This window comes from Loxodonta africana, chromosome 4, assembly GCF_030014295.1.
Source record: "Loxodonta africana isolate mLoxAfr1 chromosome 4, mLoxAfr1.hap2, whole genome shotgun sequence".
Classification (NCBI taxonomy): Eukaryota; Metazoa; Chordata; class Mammalia; order Proboscidea; family Elephantidae; genus Loxodonta; species Loxodonta africana.
In genome coordinates, this window is record NC_087345.1 from 72,563,910 (window position 1) to 72,585,645 (window position 21,736).

Here is a 21,736-nt window from a genome sequence, read left to right on the forward strand (position 1 = left end):
ATAACAAGATAAATGTCATTTAGATTTGGTAAGATCCCTCAATTTTTATTAACCAGGCTCTTAAATTTTAAACACTGAAAATTCAGTATTCCCTTGAAAGCAGAATTCTCCACACAGTTCCATTTGTTAACTTCAAAGTGGCAAATTGGCCAGTAAGACTTAATTGTCAGGTGAATTTGGGTAAGCGACCACCACCATGCTATTTATACTACTAAAAAAACAATTAAAAGATACTGCTGTAGGAAAAAAAGAATTGGATACAAAGGAGTTTTAAGGTGCTCCACATGAAAGTGATTCCTGCCTTGACAATAATGACCTGTCATTACAGGGGCCATTATACAACCACTTCAGAAGTTTAGTGTTTACTTCAACTAGCTCTCCCTCATACAACTGTGACAAGGACTTAGGCAGACAATTAATGCATCCTAAGTCTCCTCACCTTGATTTGCTATAACTTCACTCATTCCACTGCCTGTGACCGTTTGCAGGAAAGCAAAGTAACTCCTCCTCAACATTTGCTTCTCTAAGGCAGCAGACTGGTCATTTTCTTCTGCTGGTCGGAGCAACACCTCAAAAATTGCGTGAAGCAGAGGCATAAACATCTGTTGTAAAAATGGGGATACCTGTATCTGAAGATTAGAAACAAATATTACTACTTCAGAAATGAGTACAGAAATTAATATGAAACTTGGAAGATATTTTAATATATAACTTAATGTATAGCCTTTATATATATTTATGTATTTCCATTATTCAGTTAACAGATATCATTGTTAAAGCAAATCCATATATGCCATACATTACTGAAAACTTCATCAAGTTCAACCTATTTCCTACAGCTTAAGATTCAGGTTATAACACTAAAAAGTCAGACTTATTTTACAGTGGAATATTGCCATGGAATATACTCAAATATAAATGCTCAAGAAATGAATTCTACTGCCAAATTAATTATATGATCGAGTTCTCACCTGTTATGAGCCCTGGGGAAAATTCCTTAACTTCTCTGTACTTCAGTTTTGTACTTTCTAAGGTTGTTATGAAGGAGCACTGGGGGTGCAATGGTAAAGCCCTCAGCTGTTAACTAAAAGGCTGGCAGTTTGAACCCACCAGGTGCTATGCAGAAGAATGGTGTGGCAGTCTGCTTCCATAAAGATTTACAGCCTTGGCAACCCTATGGGGAAGTTCTACTCTGTCCTATAGGGTCGCTGTGAGTCAGAATCAACTTCACGGCACATAACGACAACAGTATTGTTATGAAGATCAAACGAATTACAGTACAAAAAAATGCTTAGGACAGATCTTGAACATATAAAGAGTATATAAGTGTTAGCCATTTTTATTAGCTAGCTTATACCTGGCTTACATTTCCTTATACATAAAACTGACTTTAGTACATTAAATCACTTTTAAACTCTTGCCCAAGAATTCAAATTACAGTGCTCTTTATCTACCTCTTCAGACATTTTGTACTAATAGTGTTTTTATTTTCTTTTCTATAACAGCACACTAATCGTTTTCTTCTATTGTACAGTTAAGGAGTTCTAGTGGCACAGTGGTTAAGAGCTCGGCTGCTAACCAAAAGATCTGCAGTTTGAATCCACCAGCCAACTACCTGGAAACCCTATGGGGCAGTTTTACTCTGTCCTATATGGTCACTATGATTCAGCATTGACTCAATGCAACGGGTTTGGTTTGGTTTTATGGGTCAGACCATGTGCTAGACATTGTGGATGATAAAAACACATATGAACCATACCCTTAAGAAGCACATATTTAAAAAAGAAACCAAGGGGCAAATGCCTAAATTTATACAAAGATAAATGCAGCTAAGTTCAGGGAAATATCTTTAAGTCAGCTCTACCTTAAATTTGGCTGTAATCTGGTTGATAAGAGGAATGAACTCCTGGAGGTCTTTTGCTTCACAATCTTTGAGCATGTGTTCTGAGGCAGATGGGATGAATGGAAGAACTTCTTCCTCTAGACAGATAATCATGCGATGAAGGAAAGTGCGAACTCCACTTCTGAGGACATCCTTTTGTAAGGGACAACTGAGTGCTGGCAAGAATGTCTGTAAGCAGTCCAGATAAACTTCAGAACAGCCACACTGTTTCACAGTCTGCTTGTTGCTGAAAGCTTTGCTGGTTCGACTATATAAGCAAAACCAGACTAGTTATAACTATATCCTTTAAGTGTAACAAAATAATAAAAAACAATGTACAACAAATTATAATACTGACAAAAGAAACAACCAATTCTTTATTTTCCATGTCTCAATTACTACCATCTTTAGTTAATATGGTTATTTGTAAACTATTGCTTAGTTACCATTCCAGAACAAAAAGGGTCAAATTGAGTGAATGAAATACAGTTAACATAATCCCTGTAATTTGAGTCTATCGAAATGTTTTACTAAAATCGTAATGATAATATATGCAAAAAATGAAAAAAAAAATCCACTTATATGACTAAGTTGTACTAGAAATCTTCAAGCTACTCACTTAAATTTAGAAAACAATCTTCAGAACCAAGTTACTCATACAACCTCTCTAATATATCTTTCTCTTAAGTATTCTATATAGCAATTTTTCTGTACAACTCCTAATTAGCAATCACCCACGCTGTTATTGTTCACCAATTAAAAGTATGGGTAGAGAGAGCAGCAGCTGCTTCGGTGGTCTTTATGACACAATACAACAGCTAAAAGAGAAGCCTCCAAGACCTATTTAAGATGTCCCAACAAGTCATTGGTAAATAAAGACTTTAGCTAAACCCTTAAATACAGTATCAACTTACACCAAAGAATTCTGAGGAGTTACAGATTATAGATAGTTGTCAAGGCAGAAAAGTAGAATGTTATGTGATCTAGTCCCTCCCTCAGTTGAATCTCCTAATTCACTGGTTTAGATAAGAATGGTCTAGACAATTCTCTGGACAATTCGGTTTTAGACTGACATTTTTGCCCAATCCTAAAAGGTTCAAATAACTACTTCTGTGTGTACAGACACAAACTTTACAGTTTTAACTGCAGTCATGCTCACCTGGCAAATCCAACAGCATGGTTAAGACAGTCTGCTAGAGATGCCTGTCTTTCTTCATCTTGTGCCAGCATCAATTTTTCTAACAGAATCTTAAACTTCTCCATTAGCGGGGTCAACAGATTCCTCATTAACGCTTGCTTCCTTTCCGCTGGGTATTCACTATTAACAATCAGCACTCCAGCTGTCTCATAGATAAACAGCTGATCATCACTGCTCAACAAGGACTGGTAACCATTCTCCTAGAATGAAATTTAGTCTTACTGCAGTATTTCTTTTTTCAGTTTCTCTCATTTACTCAGGATAAGTGCAAAAGGGATAGGAAATGTAATCTATCACATCAACTCATTATTGAAAAGCAGATCAAGTACTTAGAAAAAACAAATTTTCTCCTAGGAACTTATAAGGGAAAGAAAATTGAATTAGTAGGTAAAAGACCGTGGTTCTAATTCTAGCTCTGACAAGACTTTGCACATTAGATAATTATTAGTCAGCCTTCTAACATGTTTTCTTCTGTAAAAATCTAATTGACTTGTACAATTGTTATGAGGCTAAAAATAAAGCATACGAAGTGCTTTGAATGGTAGTATAAAGGCCGCACAATATTTTAAACGAGTGCTTAAGAATTTAACAGCAAAAGTCACATGCATATACACACCTCAGTTGTTACTTTAGAACGTTTAAAAAATAAGACTACAAATGAAAAAACCTCACCTCATTTAAGCACAACCAAGCATTTCACATACTGATCAATTCTTACTAATAGGTTTTGCTATTTTTTTTTTTTAACATGTATATACTCAGAAAGGCCAAAAGGAAGAGGAAAAAATTAGAGGCTGCTCTATCTCCAACAATAAAATACCCTGTTAAATTATGCAAAAATCTAGTCCTACAACAGATTTTTAAGTTATGTGGTGGTTTTATTAATAATAATAATAAAAAAAAAACCTCATCCCTTGAAAGAGAAATGTCCCTATTTAAAAGTAATAAAGTATTTTTTAGGAACCTACTAGGATTTCTCATTTTTTGCTAGAAGTTGAGAATGCACAGATAAAATAGTGCTAAAAAATAAATACTGATTAATCAACTTTCAAGAGAAGCAACTTGAATCAGGACTTTTTATATACTGAAGGATTACAGGAACAGTACAAGTCCTTGTTTATATGTACAGTAATCCTATTTCCAATATCTGTGAGATAATACGGCTTTCTGAATGCCTAAATCTTATGGGTCAGTGTGAACTGCCAAGGAAAACTTGCATTAACTAGGTAAAGTACTTTACTGGTTTTTGTAACATGTAAGTAAAGATAATTTAATCATATAATTCACTAGTACCATCTCATGCAGTAAAATTATGTAACTTTCATACCCTAAATATTGAATATTGTACTTAAAAGTATGATTATTTTGTATTTATTTTTAATACTTTTCAAGTGATAGCTATAGTAATAACTTTTATGAAAATAAAAAAATTAGCCAAAGTTAGTATTTTGCTTTACACAAAAGCATGTGTAAACTAAAATGTACTTAGAAAGTATCTCAACTTAAATCTTTGTAGTGAAATCGATAATATATTCAGATCAAGTAGGATTTAAAGTTTTTTACCCCAAGCCAGAAATCACACAGAAAAATTTCAGTCTAATAGTAGCAGTCACTGAAAATGGCTATTTGGTCCTAGTACTAAATGGAAAATAATTCAGAAGTTGAATTTTTCCTTCTCCATAAAATACTTCACTATCATTGAATGGTACAGCGAGACTACAGCAAACCCTACACCATCACATTTATCAGTCAACTCTTGATCTCTTTCCATTTCTATTACTATGTTTTGTTTGCTATATCTCAACAGAAGTATTGGTAACCAGGACTAGCTAACCACTGCCTACTTAAAAAGTATTTAAACAAACTAAAAATGGAAACAAAACAAAACAAAACAAACGGGGGGGCCCACATTGAGGCTGATGGTATGATATTTGGGGAAAATCTATACCTTAGAAGAATAGATACTTACAGGTGGAGAAAGCTCTAATAAGTCTTGTATTCTATTCAGAATATCTTCGATGAAAGGATTCATTTGTTTACTGAATAAAGACAATAAGGAAAATCATAATTAAATAAATAATAATGCTCAAAAAATTTGCTAAGATACCAAATTCTCCTTTAAGACAGAACTAAAAAGAAGTTCCATTCCAAGCTGGTCACACTTGGAAAGGCTAGAAATGATTAAAAAACACTTTCTAAAAAAGTATGCCTATTTTCTCTGTCAGTGATAGATTGTAAAGACAACTTACGATCTTGTATGTAATTGCAGTTTTACACACAAAAAATAGTACTTGTAAAGAACACAAAATGGATTAGATTTAAGAACGTATTTTTCAAAGATACCTTCTTTACAATTTCAAAGTAGCCATATATTGATTCACAGCAATAAAACTGCTAGTTTATTTACTAACTAACGTCATTAGTGATGACAGATGTTACACAGAAAAGGATGCAAGAAACCACTTGTTAGCAATGAAAAAAGTTACTGGCCAATGAGCAGAAAATCAAGTCATAATATATAATGACATAAAAAAGGAACACCTGCTTTAAAAAAAGCCTCAGAACAGAAAGAAACATAGCTACCACAGCCTCTTGAAAAATAATTTATATGTCTAAAAGCCTGAGTGAAAATGACTAAACACAACAGCTGGAAACTGTACTTACTTGAGAGACTTGACGAATCTAGAAAACAGGTAAGCAGTTCTGCTTCGTACTTTTGCATTAGAATGCCGCAGACCTCTATGATCTAAGAAAGCCATCTAAAGAAACACAGACGTTTTTATTTTTACTACTTCTGCATTTATTCCGTCTTGATATGTTTGTTCATACCAAATTTTAATTCTTAACACCTAAAAGGTGTTAAGATCAGGTATATATCAAAAATAATCCTACTCTACATACAAGTGGGCCCTTGAGAACTTATTTTAAATGATTAATTAAACCGATAATGTCTATTTTTAAGAAATGGAGAAGGGTTTTGTTTCAATGTGTCCAAAACACAGTTTCTGAGAGCTGCTGGTTATGGGAAAAGTTACTAAGGACAGAAAGCTATCCTAGGAATACTATCTGCTGATTAGCTGAAATACATGGAAAATAAAAAAACCTAAATTATATACTTACTAGTACACATGGAATGTGCTGAGGTTCAACTGTGAAAAACTTTTCGTATCTCACAACAGTTTCAAAGAACTCCAATGTCACAGATGTATGCTGATAGGAACTAACTCCTGACGTTACCAACTGGAGCAGGAAAAAAATTAAGAAACCAAGCCTTATTTATTGCAACATCTAAATGCCCCAGTATTAACAGATACTAAGCTCTAACAATTTAAAAACTTCCATTAACTTATTATGAAAACAGAAAGATATGTTTAAAATAAATTATTTTCAGTATATACTTACAGTTCGCATCATATCCTGCAAAGCACTAGCTTTTGAAACATCACCTGAGAAGTGAGCACCATGAGAGAGTGGAAGAGCTTCTGCCAACATATACAGCAACCTTATTGCTACTTCAACTTCCATAAACCGTGTAGTCTGCCAATTCCTACCAGGGATAATAGGTCAGTGAGATCTGAACATAAACTTTTGATACAACTAGTGCTACACAGAATAGTAAGACATCAACAAAAACCTTTTACCTATTAAAATGTTAAAGTAATTGCTAATTTTGCCAGGTGTGAGAATTTATACTGCGAAAGCAGAAATAATTGATGTTCATTTTATTGTCAATGTCTCAAAGAGAAGCATTTCCCCTAAGGATCAAGAGAAATCAAAGCAACAAGAGAAATGCATTGTTTCCAGAAATACACATAAGATCTAAAGGGTAACACGGATTAGTAAGTATAGGAACCACTTATTTTATACCATCACCAGGTAGCAAAGGGATGGATAAAGGTGAGTTTGTTACAAAAACAATGACAAACTTACTGCAGTGTAGAACTAAAAACTCTGCGAACAGAAGCCAGCAGTAACTCTGGTGAGACTTGAGCAAGCCTGTCCAACAATAACTTCAGTTGTTTTCTATATTCTACAAACATGGCTTCGTCTTCACCCTAGGATATATTTTAGAATTCTTATTTTAAAAATGTAAAATATATTTTAAAATCCACACAAATTTTGGTTTCTCATGTAGTTTGCTGTATTTATAATTTTCTTTTTTCATCAGTATTTATTTATATACAGAAACTATTAATATGCTTAGTTTTTGCCACTCCTGCTCATAAGTGTTTCTGAACATGGCCCTAGGCTTTGAACGTCTAGAACTAGAAATATATAGAGGTGGTTAAGGGCAAGGGTCTAGGCCACAATATGTTCACATTGGGCTTTGTGAGCCTTTGACACCTTATTCTCCTTGTACCTCAGTGCTCAATGTAAAATATGATAGCAATGCTGTATGACTAGAGATATTATGTATAACAAGCCTAGCATGTCATAAGTTTGTAACGTGTTGATTATTATCACCATTATCCTTTCATAGTTCAAAGTTGTAGACTGCCTAAGGTGGGAAATAAAACACTTCATCAGACAGCTAAGAAGTACATGCCATGACTGAGTCACTAGGAAGTGCCTGCTGGCCCGGTGATTGATGGAAGGCTGGCCCACATGCAAACCTGGACAAGAGAGTTAACTCCAGCCAGTGAAGTGCCTCATTCCCACTCTCCCACAGAGACTTACATTCTGAAGCCCACTGACTGGGTCTCAATCATCACTCTTGCTAAATTTAAAATAAGATCAGATTACCAACACATATGGTCAATATTTTACAAAGTTCAATGCTTTTTATAAAAGGATTGTTAACAGACAAAATACAAAAAGAAAGGATTAAGGAGCTTCCATTAACTGCTCCTAGGTGGTGGCTGTTAGGTGCTGCTGAGTCCATTCCGACTTGCGGTGACCCTGTGTACAAGAGGACAAACCACTGCCCAGTCCTGCACCATCCTCACAATCGTTGCTATGATTGAGCCCATTGTTGAAGCCACAGTGTCAACCCATCTTGTCAAGGGTCTTCGTCTTTTTAGCTGACCCTGTACTCTACCAAGCATGATGTCATAAGTGATAAGTCTTGACATCCTTGCTTCTAATGAGCAATCTGGCTATATTTCTTCCACGACAGATCTGTTCGTTCTTCTGGCAGTCCATGGTATATTCAATACTCTTCGCCAACACCGTAATTTAAAGGCAACAATTCTTCTTCGGTCTTCCTTATTCACTGTCCAGCTTTCACATGCACATGAGGCAACTGAAAACACCATAGCTTGGGTCAGGCACACCTTAGTCCTTTAAACAGTCCAAAGAGGTCTTTTGCACAGATTTGCCCAGTGCAACATGTTGTTTCATTTCTTGACTGCTGCTTCCATGGGCGTTAATTGTGGATCTAAGTAAAATGAAATCCTTAACAACTTCAATCTTTTCTCCGTTTACCATGATGTTGCTTATTGGTCCAGTTGTGAGGATCTGTGTTTTATGTTGAGGTGTAATCCATACTGAAGGCTGTGGTCTTTGGTCTTCATCAGTAAGTGCTTCAAGTCCTCTTCACTTTCGGCAAGCAAGGTTGTGTCATCTGCATATTGCAGGTTGTTAATGAGTCTACCTCCAATCCTGAAGCCCTGTTCTTTTTCATATAATACAGCTTCTTGGATTATTTGCTTAGCGTACAGACTAAGTGTGGTCGAAGGATACAACCTGGACGCATAACCTTCCTGACTTTAAACCATGTAGTATACCCCGGTTCTCTTCAAACAGCTGCCTCTTGATCTGTGTACAGATTCCTCATGAGCACAATTAAGTGCTCTACATTCTCTACAATGTTATCCATAACTTGTTATGATCCACACAGTCAAATACCTTTGCATAGTCAATAAAACACAGTAAACATCTTTCTGGTATTCCCTGCTTTCAGCCATGATCCATTTGACTTCAGCAATGATAGCCCTCATTCTGCATCCTCTTCTGAATCCGGCCTGAATTTCTGGCAGTTCCCTGTCAATATACTGCTACAGTTGCTACTGAATGACCTTCAACAAAATTTTACTTGTGTGTGGTATTAATGATATTGTTTGATAATTTCCACACTTGGTTGGGTCACCTTTCTTGGGAATAGGCAAAAATGTGGATCTCTTCCAGTTGGTTGGCCAGGGAGCTGTCTTCCAAATTTCTTGGCACAGACAAGTGAGTACTTCCAGTGCTGCATCCGTTTGCTGAAACATCTCAATTGGTATTCTATCAATTCCAGGATCCCTGTTTTTCACTAATGCCTTCGGCATAGCTCAGACTTCTTCCTTTAGTACCATTGGTTCTTGATCATATGCCACCTCCTGAAACGGCTGAACACTGACCAATTCTTTTTGGTATAGTGACTGTGTATTCCTTCCATCTTCTTTTGATGCTGCCTGTGTTGCTTAATATTTTTCCCATAGAATTGTTCAATATTGTAACTTAAGGTTTGAATTTTTTCTTCAGTTCTTTTGGTTTTCTATCTCCAGGTCTTTGCAAATTTCATTATAATACTTTACTTTGTCTTCTCCAGCTGCCCTTTGAAATCTTCTGTTCAGCTCTTTTACTCCATCATTCTTCTTTTTGCTTTAGCTACCTTACGTTCAAGAGCAAGCTTCAGGGTCTCATCTGACACCCATTTTGGTCTTTTCTTTCTTTTTAATGACTTCTTGCTTTCTTCACGTGTGATGTCCTTGCACAACTCATTTGGTCTTTTGTCATTAGTGTTCAATGTGTCAAACCTATTCTTGAGATGGTCTCTAAATTCAGGTGGGATATACTCAAGGTTGTACTTTGGCTATTGTGGACTTTACCTAATTTTCTTCAACTTTAACCTGAACTTGCATATGAGGAATTGATATCTGCAGTTGGCCCCTGATCTTGTTCTGACTGATATGGAGCTTTTCCATCACCTTTCCACAAACGTAGTGGATTTGATGCCTGTGTACTCCATCTGGCGAGGTCCCATGTTGGAATAGTCACTTTTGATGTTGTTGAAAAGGTATTTCAATGAAAAAGTCTTAGTCTTGAAAAATTCTATCATGTGGTCTCTGAAACTGTTGCTATCATGAAAGCCATATTTTCAACTACCAATTCTTTGTTTCCAACTTTCGCATTCCAATCACCAGTAGTAATCAATGCATCTTGATAGCATGTTTCACAATATCAGACTGCAGAAGTTGGTAAATATCTTCAATTTCTTCATCTCTGGCCTTAGTGGTTGGTGAGTAAATTTGAATAATAGTCATGTTAACCGGTCTTCCTTGTAGGTATATGGATATTATCCTATCACTGACAGTGTTGTACTTCAAGACAGATCCTGGTATTTTCTTTTTGACGCCATTCCTCTTCAATTTGTCGTCCCCAGCATACTAGACCATGATTGTCTGATTCGAAATGGCCATTTCCACTCACTAATGCCTACAATATCAATCTTTATGCATTCCATTTCATTTTTCACGACTTCCAATTTTCCTAGATTCATACTTCGTACATTCCATGTTCTGACTGTCAATGGATGAGTGTAGCTGTTTCTTCTCATTTTGAGTTGTGCCACATCGTCAGATGAAGGTCTCAAAAGCTTTGCTCCATCCGTGTCCTTAAGGTCAACTCAGGAGGCAGCTCTTCCCTAGTTGTATTTTCAGTGCCTTGCAACCTGAGGGGCTCACCTTCTGGCAATGTATTAGATGATGTTCTACTGCTATTCATAAGGTTTTTACTAGCCAATTTTTTCAGAAGTAGACTGCCAGGCCCTTCTTCCTGCCTTAGTCTGAACGCTCTGCTAAAACCTGTCCACCAAGTACTGTTCACCACTAGTATTTGAAATACTGGTGGCAAAGCCTCCAATATCACAGCAACACGCAAGCCACCACAGTATGACACACTGACAGACACATGGTGGTGACCTAAGGCTGACATCAGTATAAACAGGATTAAGCTTTCAAATATGTTGTGTTTTAAAGGGCCTCCAAAAAATCAAGACTTGAAATACTAATGTAACGTAAGTAAACAATAAAACTAAAACTGGTATCCCCTTAATGAAAAATTCTTACCTCATTTTCAAAGTTGTACTCTTCATCATACGTCAATTTTTTCATGACAGCCAACATGATTGCCTAAAATTAAGAATAGTTTTTGTTGATCATTCTCCTAATTTAATTTGATAAAATTTGAAAAATTAAAATATATTTCAAGGCAGACTGTAGAAACACAGATTGTACCATCAATTTAAATAAACCAAAAAGAAGTGAATTTTACCTCTACATTAGCTTTCTGCTGATCCGAGAGCACTGTAAGCTGTTAAAAATAAGCAACAATTTATTAGGTTTCCTAAAGTTATATTTGCTTATAAAAATATTTTTCTAGGCCCAGCTACAACTGATGACTGCCATAACAGTGAGCACAACAGAGAATCCCTGAAGGAGCAGGAGAGCAGTGGGATGCAGACCTCAACTTCTCATAAAAAGATCAGACTTAATGGTCTGAGACTGGAGGGACCCCTGAGGTCATGGTCCCCAGACCTTCTGTTAGCCCAAGACTGGAACCATTCTCAAAGCCAACTCTTCAGACAGGGATTGGATTGGACTATAAGACAGAAAATGATATTGGTGAGGAGTGGGCTTCTTGGATCAAGTAGACACATGAGACTATCTGGGCAGCTCCTGTCTGGAGAGGAGATGTGAAGGCAGAGGAGGATAGAAGCTGGCTGAATGGACACGGAAATACAGGGTGGAGAGAAGGAGTGTGCTGTCTCATTAGGGGGAGAGCAGCTAGGAGTATATAGCAAGGTGTATATAAAGTTTTGTATGAGAGACTAACTTGATTTGTAAACTTTCACTTAAAACACAATAAAAATAAAATAAAAATTTTTTTTTTCTACTCAATTAAGATCTTTTAAAACATGCACACAACTTTTCTGGAGGGCATTTTGGCAGTACCTGACTATAGTTAAAATGTACTTACACTTAGCAGTTCTACATTATAAATAAGTAGGCAAAGATACAGATAAACGTTTGATTTTCAGCAAAAAAAGCAGGTTATAGGACAGTAAAGTACGATCCCATCTTGTTTTTTAAAAAAGTAAAATAAGCCTAGAAACCTATTAAGAGCTACAGTATAGTACAGTGTTTTTAAGTACTGACTTTATCTTTCTTCATCGCTTACATTTCTTTAAGTATGCATGCAGACGCGTAATATGTTTATAACAATAAAACAGAAGTTATACTCGTGTTCAGTTAATAGGAAGTACATAAAATAGTAATGTTCTCTCATAGGTCATAATGAAGTGTTACTAATTCTTTAAAATGCTACTGTTTAAGAGTAAGTTTTTCATCTTTTAAAAAAGTTTATAAGAAATTAAAATAATGAATTGTGTTTAGCAAAATTTCTACTGTATTTCAAAACACAGGTTCAAAATAGAAACATAACCAAAGCCAATAACTAACTCTCATGGTTGTTAAGTTGAGTGAATTTCAGAACCAACTCAGTTCCTGTTTTTTGGCTAAGACATTTTCTTCCCTTTTTTTTTTTTAAAGACAATAAACATAATTATTTTAACTATGGGGGAATATGCCCAGAAAAAAGATGAAAATATTTTCGTTCTTTAAAAATAAGTATTTTTAGGTAGAATTATGGGTGTTTTCTTATTTTCATGTGTTTTCCACATTCTCTATGACCTCTCTATATTACCTACTGGACAAAAAGGTTAAAACAAAGACTTGCCTGTTTCAAAATATGAAGATAATCATAACAAAATCCGATAATGTTAGAGGAGATGTCATCATCCTCATGAATAAGTAGCTGCAGCATCAGCGCCACCTTTGTTTCAACAGCTTGCAGTGCCTCTTGCGCATTCTTAATATCCCCGTTCTTAATTAATTTAGTCCAACTAACTATCAATGACTGTCCCATTCCATTTACCAGCTTGGAAAATCTGGCTAGAAAGTCAACATCTTCCTCCTACAAGCAATCAAGACAGACACCAATGTAAAACCACCATTCAAGAATGAGAGGTAAAACTTTAAACTTCAGTATTAGGGAAGTACCAATTACAGGATTCAATTTTAAACTGATATGAGATCTTTAACAATTCCGTTATTCTGATCAGGGAATTTTTATAATTCAAATTCTTCTGTTACAATTATTACCCACTAAGTACTCTTTAAAGGAACTATTTTTAATGATTATAGTCCTGTAGACATTACCAGCTCCATCAAAGCTTTAAAATAAAAAAGTCATCAGTACTTTCAGGAAATCTCTATAAACTTCCTTAAGATGACAATTCAGATTTCATTATAAGTAAGTCTCCTCCTCTCTAAATTGCTGAATTTAGTAAACATGTTCTAATAAAGTTAATGTCGTTATATTACAGTATATGTAACAATTTACAACAGTCCTTTCTGATACTACCTAATTTGATACTCAACTATCCTGCAAGAAGATAGAATTGCTATTACAGTTACTGCCTAAGATCGTATCAGTGTTAGAGTTAGGAATAAAACTTGGACTATTTCCACTGTTTTCTATAGGCTGCTTGCCTATAGAAAAAGGCTCTATCTACATTTACCATTTTAGATCTTTTACTAGGGATAAAACAAGACAATTACTTGAAATGTAAAAAAAAACACCATTATTTGTCTGTAAAAAACACTAAAGCCACATTACTGATATATCAGCAATACAAAGACTTCTTAGTGGTTATCTTCTGTCACAGCAAAATTAAAACAAAAACCTTCAATTCTGTTTCTAAATCACTAAACTTTACCACACCCATAGCCTCTGTCAGAGCTAACCAGCTCAAATGAGTTAAAATTCAAAAGTACAATGAATATGTAACATTCGTAATTACTGGGCTTAATTTTAGTAAAAAACATTGTCACGTAAATGGCATAGTCCTTGCTGTTGAAAGTGTGGTCCATCAGCATCCCGGGTGTTTGTTAGAAATGCAACCTCAGGTTCAAGTCCGGACCTGAAAGTTTAAGAACTATCACCATCTACCAAGGCCAATGCTACAGACAGCATTATGGTTTTCCGAATATAATGCTTTATTATTATAATCTCAAGGAAAGTTTTCAACATTTAAAGAAAAAAAAAAGAAAAACCTGTATTTGTTACTACGTATCCCAGTTTGTTCCAAAAATTATCAAAATTTTATACACAAATTTACTGACCTGGTCAATGTTGAAAAACCCAGCAGCCTGTAATACTTGACATAAAGATTCTACTAGCTTCATTTTATCAACAGGATCCATTCCTTTATTTACAATTTCAAATAAACAGTCACATGCTTCTTCCCGTAGCACTTCTACTGACATATGACCTAGCAGCATATTTATAAACCTGGTAACGGGGAAAGAAAATCATTTTAACGTTTCAAATTCTTACATTTTAGATAATGTATTTTGCAGGCTCATATTTTAAAAATTAGGTATACTTACCTATCATTGGCTATAAGGGATAAGTCTATCCAAGAGACATAAGCCCCAACTACTTCAAGGCACTGACATGTCACTTCTGAATTATTATACTGATAATTTTGTAAGATTTGGTACCATGATTCCACCAGGTTTGGAATACACTGTTCCCTCATGGTATCTTTTATTAAAGTATTCCTACGAGCCTCCTAAAAAGGAAAAAAAAAAAAAATCCACCAAATACACAAAGTAGATTACCTCACAAAATAATGTTTGACATCTGAATAGGTGCATGGTATTTTTCTTGCCACTAAACTTTCAGACTTGTTAACACATTCCCTGCCACTATTTCCTATTTATCAGCTCTGAAATCGTATCCTGTGATTCTTTGTATTTCCTCTTTCCGTTCCATTCCTTGGTGCCAGACTTGATTTTTTATTAAACAAAGTATAAATAAGCATTGTAGAGAATGTTAGGCATGTGATAACTCATATTTCTCAATATTCTGTAAACATGAGACTTAAACTTTAAGTACAGAACGGCAGAAACGTAACTTCACGATAATACCCTTATAAGTGTTTCAGACATACAATGATCTCAAAACATTAAACACATTTCCAACTTTCTATTCTGTTCTTTAAGAATTAAAAAAAATACATAGCATAATGAAGAAATAGAGAAAAGACTAGGTAATGGGCTATATGACTAAGAACACAGAAGAATACAGCACTGATAATTCATAAACAATGATTCTTCCTCCCTCAGGAACTACATAAACCAAAAAAACCAAACCCAGTGCCGTTGAGTCGATTCCGACTCATAGCGACCCTATAGGACAGAGTAGAACTGCCCCACAGAGTTCAGGAACTATACAGCAACCATAAATACAGACCACGTTTTTTGACAAATTCATAGGAGAAATTTGTGTATTTCACTGGAGAAAGTACTTGCTTAGTTAAAAAATCTAAAGTAATACTCTAATTTTAACCTACGTTTTAAATCAAGTTTGTTCCTTTGTAAAACAAAATTCAACAAATTCAGTTAATTTGTAATTATTCCGAAGTAAACTTGTCTTCAAAAAATTAAAATAAGCCTTCACACTTTTCATTATGTGCCCACTATCTCCTACAACATCTACATTAAAAACTAAAAAACAGAAGTTACTTGCCTCTGACGTATGCACCACATCACGATCCACCAACTCTGAGTCAATAGCCATGAGAATCCGGAGGTACAGATCTACTCCCCTTGGATTTAGGTCCACTACTGAGAGAATGTCAAAAAAAAACTTGGGCCATTTAGTGAGATATTCTGTAACAAAAAGCAAGGCGAAGACTTGGGCTGCTTTATTTCGTATAAAGGTCTTCTCTGGGTGGGGATTCAGCATCTAACAAACAGAGAAACAGTCCATGAAACTAAACGTAAACCAAAAAGACCCAAACACAGGTTGTTTTTCTATTTATCATAAATAAGCAAAAACCCACCAAGGTTCATCATGGTCCAGATTAGCTGTGCAACAAACATGCATCAGAATCATCAAAGCATACTTAAACGACTGGTCAGGCAGAGAACAATCAAACTGACAAAGGAGTTGATGGCTATTTCTCATTCTCATAATTTTAAAGTTTCATATTGCAGACTTTTTAAAGCTCCCTATAATTTCTTCTAAGATGAAAACAACTTTTCAATTATTTTTCTCCTACTTCCTTGTTGGTTAAAAAAATAATAATTCTAGCTATGTAACTATATGTTAGGATTAGCTAAAATTGACCCAAAAGAACATGCTGTGACTAAAGAACTCTACCTTTGAAAAGAACCCTTTGTGAAAAGGCTGTCCAAAAGGACTCACCTTTAAGAAAAAAAAAAAAAGAGGCAAGCAAAAAAGCCACTATTGTCAGGTAGTAAAAAAAATTTACATTTTAAAACCAAAGTTTCCACATGTGTTGTGGAAGGCACTTACTGATATGATTCTAAATTATTGCTAATTTTTCACCGACTCATGGTCTTCAAAACCATCACCTTTAAAAAAAGCTACCGGATCAAACATAGATGATCAGAATTTTACCGGTAAAGTTGCAAACTCTTCCAAAAACAGAAGTTTAAACATCTGGTAATCTGAGGTAGTGAAGTTACTATGTCACCTGAGTTTGAAGCCAAGATATGAGCGTCTCCCTAATTAGTTGTTGTTGAACAGTAGTTAAATCCGAGTATCTGTTTCAAATAGAGAAAACAAATAAAAATGGCTGTATTTGGTGTCTGTGGTTTTGAAAAATAATAATCGCTTATACACATGAAAGGGAAAATTAGTATATCACTCGATTAGTTAAAGCTTCCTTAGATAAAGCGGTAATGCCTCTTTCATCACTGCTTTAAAGAAGATATAGAAGTAGCTGGTAGGGTATCAAGTGTTCTTAGTTTGGTATGTGGTTCAATTCATGCTAAAACAAAATGGTAACTACACATTTTTTCAAGCAGAAATTTATCTGTGTTGTCTGTTTCACAGATTAAATCAGTAAGCAAACCAAGGATCCTCTAAGCAGCATTTTATTGTTTTGCTTAATTAAAGGCACAAGTGCCTATGTGGCCGCTCAGCTCTAATAAAGAGCTCTCATGTAGAAGAACAAGCCTGGTGTTGCTCTCCACCTTTAATTCAGTATTTTTGATACACTCTGGAATAAGCCAAAACACATTTATAAACCAGATGTGAGTGTCAATTTATAACCTGTCTTATGATTTCTCCAAAAAGGAGAAACTAAGCCTCTCTACGTATCTCAGAGTCAAAATGGTGAGAAAAGCCTTACTTGTATTTAACTTGATGTTCTAGTACTTGAAAGCAGAAAAACTTTATGTGATCATCACTGAAAAGGAAAAAAAGGAAAAGAAAATTGGATAAGCAGAGGATGAATTGCAACAAAGAAACCAAAGGCAAAATACTAATGAAAAGCACAGCTGAGAAGTTTCCAAACTAGACCTCTGGCTGGCTTTCTATGTATTAGTTTCATTACATTCATATCCATTTGTTTAAAAAGCTAGGAGAATATAATATTCCCATAAAATCTGGCAAGAAAATAGCCAAAAATATTAAGATGAACCTTAAACACTGTGCTTTGCAAAGAGAAGGCATTCCTTCTAAATGTAAGACATTAGGCTTCCTGGAACTTCAAAGTAAAAAGGCTAGGTATAAAAAAAACAAATGGTAGACGGTCAGAGGCTGAGTTTAATCAGAGATGGCCATCTAAGTCCCACTTAGAATTCAACCCTAGTCAGTTCCACTGCTGCCAAATCAAAAACAAGCAGGGCCACCTGGGCTGGCAGATCAGCCTCCTCAATGTCCATTTAGGAAACCAAGTCACAAATATGCAGTTCTTAAAACACAGTGACAAAAATCAACATCCATCAATTACATACTCCTAGTTGGGTCTCGGAAACCCTGGTGGCGTAATGGTTAAGACCATGGCTGCTAACCACACAGGGTCAGCAGTTCAAATCCACCAGGTGCTCCTTGGAAAAGCTATAAGGCAGTTCTACCTTGTCCTACAGTGTCACTGTGAGTTACAATCGACTCAACAGCAACAGGTTTTTTTTTTTTTTTTTAATAGGCTCTCTAAAGGTAAAACAGAGTTGCAGCAAGCCACCTATAAACTATGAAGGTTACCAGTCCTCTGTTCATGGCAGACAACTGGTTTGGACCAGGCTCATACATGGAAAAAATTTTCACATGTGCGTTAAATGGTCCATACCAGAATTCAGACCTCATCTTAATTCACACTACATGAATTAAGTAAACAAAACAATTTCACATAGCAGAAGATGAAACTTACTCTTTTAAACTTTTTTCTTTTTTAACTTAGGTTTAAGTAGCATCTCTTCTGATACCTCAAGGTTTCTGTTCTTATCACGGATGGCATTGAATCCTTAACTAAATTATACAAGACTCAGATTTTCCACACAAAAAACAAACTACAGGAAGCCTTTAATTAAAAGCCAGCTTCTATTTACTCTGAAGCATACAGTAGATACTCTTGAAACCAACTTTCACTAAACTGAAGCACTCAGTTTCCCCTGTAAAACACACTGACTTATACAACACACAGAGCTCCCACTAGAAGGCCATCACTAACACCCACGCGCTTCTGCTCCCACCAGTAAGCTGTCTGCTTGCTACCAGTAGTCGTGTTTTCCCCAAGCCTCACTATACTAGTCACCCGTCTTTGGTAAGAAAGTAACTTTAATTATTTATAAATTGATAAAATGAGTAAGATGAAAGTTCCTATTTCTGTAAAAATGAAGTTAAATACTTCAGAAAGTCATCATAGAAACTCACATTACAGGGGAAAGAGAAACTTATACATATGTGGTGTGGGCCAGATAACCAGAAGACCTGGGGAGGTAGGGGTGAATAACTAATGTAAAAATCTGTACTTGCTGTTCTTCATTTCATTATTGAGACCCAAACTGCAAACTGTAGAGGTTGGACTATGGGTGTGATCAAGGAAAGAAGTGAATGCTAGTGGGCATATAACCAAACGTGGTGCTCCAATATCATAAGAATGGTAATCGAATGTTTACATACTCTAAGTTAAAAATTAAGATCTATATCATTTATAATTACCTCCTATACCAACGTTTTAGATAACCAACTATCCAGCCCGTGCATTAAGAAAATTTCTACCATATTATGTCCAAGCTGGGATCCGCTGTCAGCTGCACAACATAAGGTAAAGGATGTTTTTATTGAAAAGTCAATTCTTGAATGGCCAACATATTAATTTATGATTTTTCCCATTTCCACACTGATTGACTATACATTAACGCTTTTCCAAAAGGCAAAGTTCAAAATCTTTTGCTAAAACATTTTTCAAATACAGGTAAATTTAACAGTCCTGGCAAATTCACAGAAATTTAAATTCTTTTAAGTTATGCAAATTATTTTCATTACCTATATGTCCTCTGGGCTAGGGCTTCTGCACACACCTGCCAGGCATCTGGGGAAATTTTTAACTGTTCAAAATAGGCCAGGGCCTGTAAGATAGCAAAACAGAAAAATTTATTTAGAATAGTCCACCTCAATGCCCTACTAATACTACTAAACAAAACAAAACATTGAATTCAGGTTTCTTAGTTCGTGCAGCTTAGAGATCATTCCTTAAAAAAAAGGTTCAATTAAAAAATAAATTCCATCGGTTATATACTAAAACCTGTTCCCTTACAGCAAAGGCAATAACACAAAAATGTCCTGCAAAAGAACTAAAAGAGAACTTGTAAGTGCTTTTGTCAAGTGTTATACTACTATGAAGGATACTCAAGTATAAGAATAATGTGTAAAGTATATTTTCCCTATTTAATAGCTAATATGTCATTAAAGAGGTGATTGTAAAAGACAAAACATACACTGTGCATCATGTGCTCTACGATTACACAGGAAAGGGGAGTATTTCGATTCAAGGATATCATATTAGTCCCCCCACCCCCAAAATGAGATTAAAATTTGAATACAACTGCATGATACGAATCTTGGGAAAGCACCAAATAAATGAAAAGTAAAAGCTCTATTTAGGAAGTGTGTTCCTCATCCCTTTGTTCATGAATTCAGGGCTTTATTTTCTACCAAATAGTTGAGAGAATGGGAGTTGCTTAAGCCACTCCTTTCCATTAGCATGTTTCACTAGGCATCAATCGCAGATGCAGCTTTCACATATGACAATGGACAAGGAGCAAAGTGACTTCGTCAAGTTGTAAAAATTGTCTCACACAGCTGAAAAATTACACATAAAATAGAAACACTGCTAGATGATTTTAAAGCGCTTAGGTACTGATATAACCTTGAAATGCAGTAGAAGGAATATTAAGCATTAGAGGTATCTAAATTCAATTAGGTCAATTTTTTAAAAATGGTGGGTTGTGTCCTATTAGTGATGAAATCAATTTAGTGGGTTTGGAACAGCAATAACAAAAAAACTAAAAATAGAAAATATGAATGTATTACACCTGGCCAGAATAAACATTATTCCGTGAAATTTTACTTATCAGTCTGCAACTGTTGAGGGAACTAAGGTGAAAGTTTGGATAAGAACTGAAAGATTTAAACAGATGCTTGCTATGACTCGATGGCATCAGGTTTAGTTTGACTTTCGTTTTTTGCATGAAGTAGTTGCATCTTCCTTACCTGAATGTATTATTGGTATGGATATTACGTCTAACTAGGAAACACTCCCTCTACCAGATATTGTAAAACTGAAGGTGTGTAAGTCTGCCCTTAGGCCGGTATTGATTGCATGCTAAATGGGAACTATTAGAATTGCATGAACCCACTCAGGTCGTTAATTTGAAACAGTATAGGACGGTTGATGGACAAAAGATTACTGCTTTGATTAAAGACATGCCAAAGACTAGAGTGCTGGTGCCAACAAATTCTCTGTATAATAGCCCTGTGTGGCCCATTAAAAAGGCAGATGGGTAATGGAGGCTGATAGTAGACTATCGAGGCTTAAATGAAGTAGTGCCACCTGTGGCTTCAGCTGTTCCAGATATAGTATCAACAGTGCAGAAAAGATAGCAGGCTAAAGAAGACTGGTACTCAGTGACTGATCTTGCAAATGCCTTTTTTCGATTCCAGTCTCAGAAGAGAACCAGCCATAGTTTGCTCTCACATGGGAAGAATCCCAATCCACTTTCACTGCACTGCCACAGAGTTACCTGAATTCATGAGCTTACTGTCATAGTTTGGTTAGAAGAGACTTGGACTTGGTGCAGATCTCAAAAGTAATGATACATCACACTGACAATATCATGTTAATATCAAACACTGACTAACAGGCTAGGGCTGATCTGAATACAGCGGTGGCCCACATGACCAACAGAGGCTGCTTAATAAATCAAGCAAAAATCTAGGGCCCTGCCAAAACAGCTAAATTCTTGGGAATAACTTAAGCAGGAGCCACTTGTGGCATTCAGCAGAAAACCAAGAATAAATTGTTGTCACCACCTACCCCTAAGACTAAACAGGAGGCCCAACACTGGGTTGGGTTTATTTAGATTTTGGAGAATACATATTTCACATCTGGGAATACTGCTGGCTCCCATCCATAAAACCACTTGGAAGAAAACTGCATTCATATGAGGGCCAGAGCAAAGCCTGCTGACCAAAAGATGGGTGGTTCGAGCCCACCCAGCCGCTGTGCAGAAAGACCTCCAGGAGGAAGACGTGGCAATCTGCTTCAATAAAGATTTTAGCCAAGTAAACCCTAC

General features: G+C 35.8%; 1 protein-coding gene across 1 annotated transcript in view; it reads right to left on the minus strand.

Moving 5' to 3' along the window:
* XPOT (exportin for tRNA) overlaps positions 1-21,736 on the minus strand; it is a 41,341-nt gene that overhangs the window by 14,003 nt on the left and 5,602 nt on the right. The window contains exons 3-19 of the mRNA XM_023558445.2: positions 19,428-19,510; positions 17,290-17,346; positions 16,630-16,699; positions 15,657-15,875; positions 14,513-14,697; positions 14,246-14,414; positions 12,798-13,034; positions 11,334-11,372; positions 11,129-11,191; positions 7,011-7,135; positions 6,483-6,627; positions 6,201-6,320; positions 5,745-5,839; positions 5,050-5,119; positions 3,042-3,280; positions 1,865-2,150; positions 440-629 (exon numbers count right to left, since the gene is read on the minus strand). Of these exons, the coding sequence (XP_023414213.2) occupies positions 440-629; positions 1,865-2,150; positions 3,042-3,280; positions 5,050-5,119; positions 5,745-5,839; positions 6,201-6,320; positions 6,483-6,627; positions 7,011-7,135; positions 11,129-11,191; positions 11,334-11,372; positions 12,798-13,034; positions 14,246-14,414; positions 14,513-14,697; positions 15,657-15,875; positions 16,630-16,699; positions 17,290-17,346; positions 19,428-19,510 (2,392 nt within the window). The remainder of the gene's footprint in view (positions 1-439; positions 630-1,864; positions 2,151-3,041; positions 3,281-5,049; positions 5,120-5,744; positions 5,840-6,200; positions 6,321-6,482; positions 6,628-7,010; positions 7,136-11,128; positions 11,192-11,333; positions 11,373-12,797; positions 13,035-14,245; positions 14,415-14,512; positions 14,698-15,656; positions 15,876-16,629; positions 16,700-17,289; positions 17,347-19,427; positions 19,511-21,736) is intronic.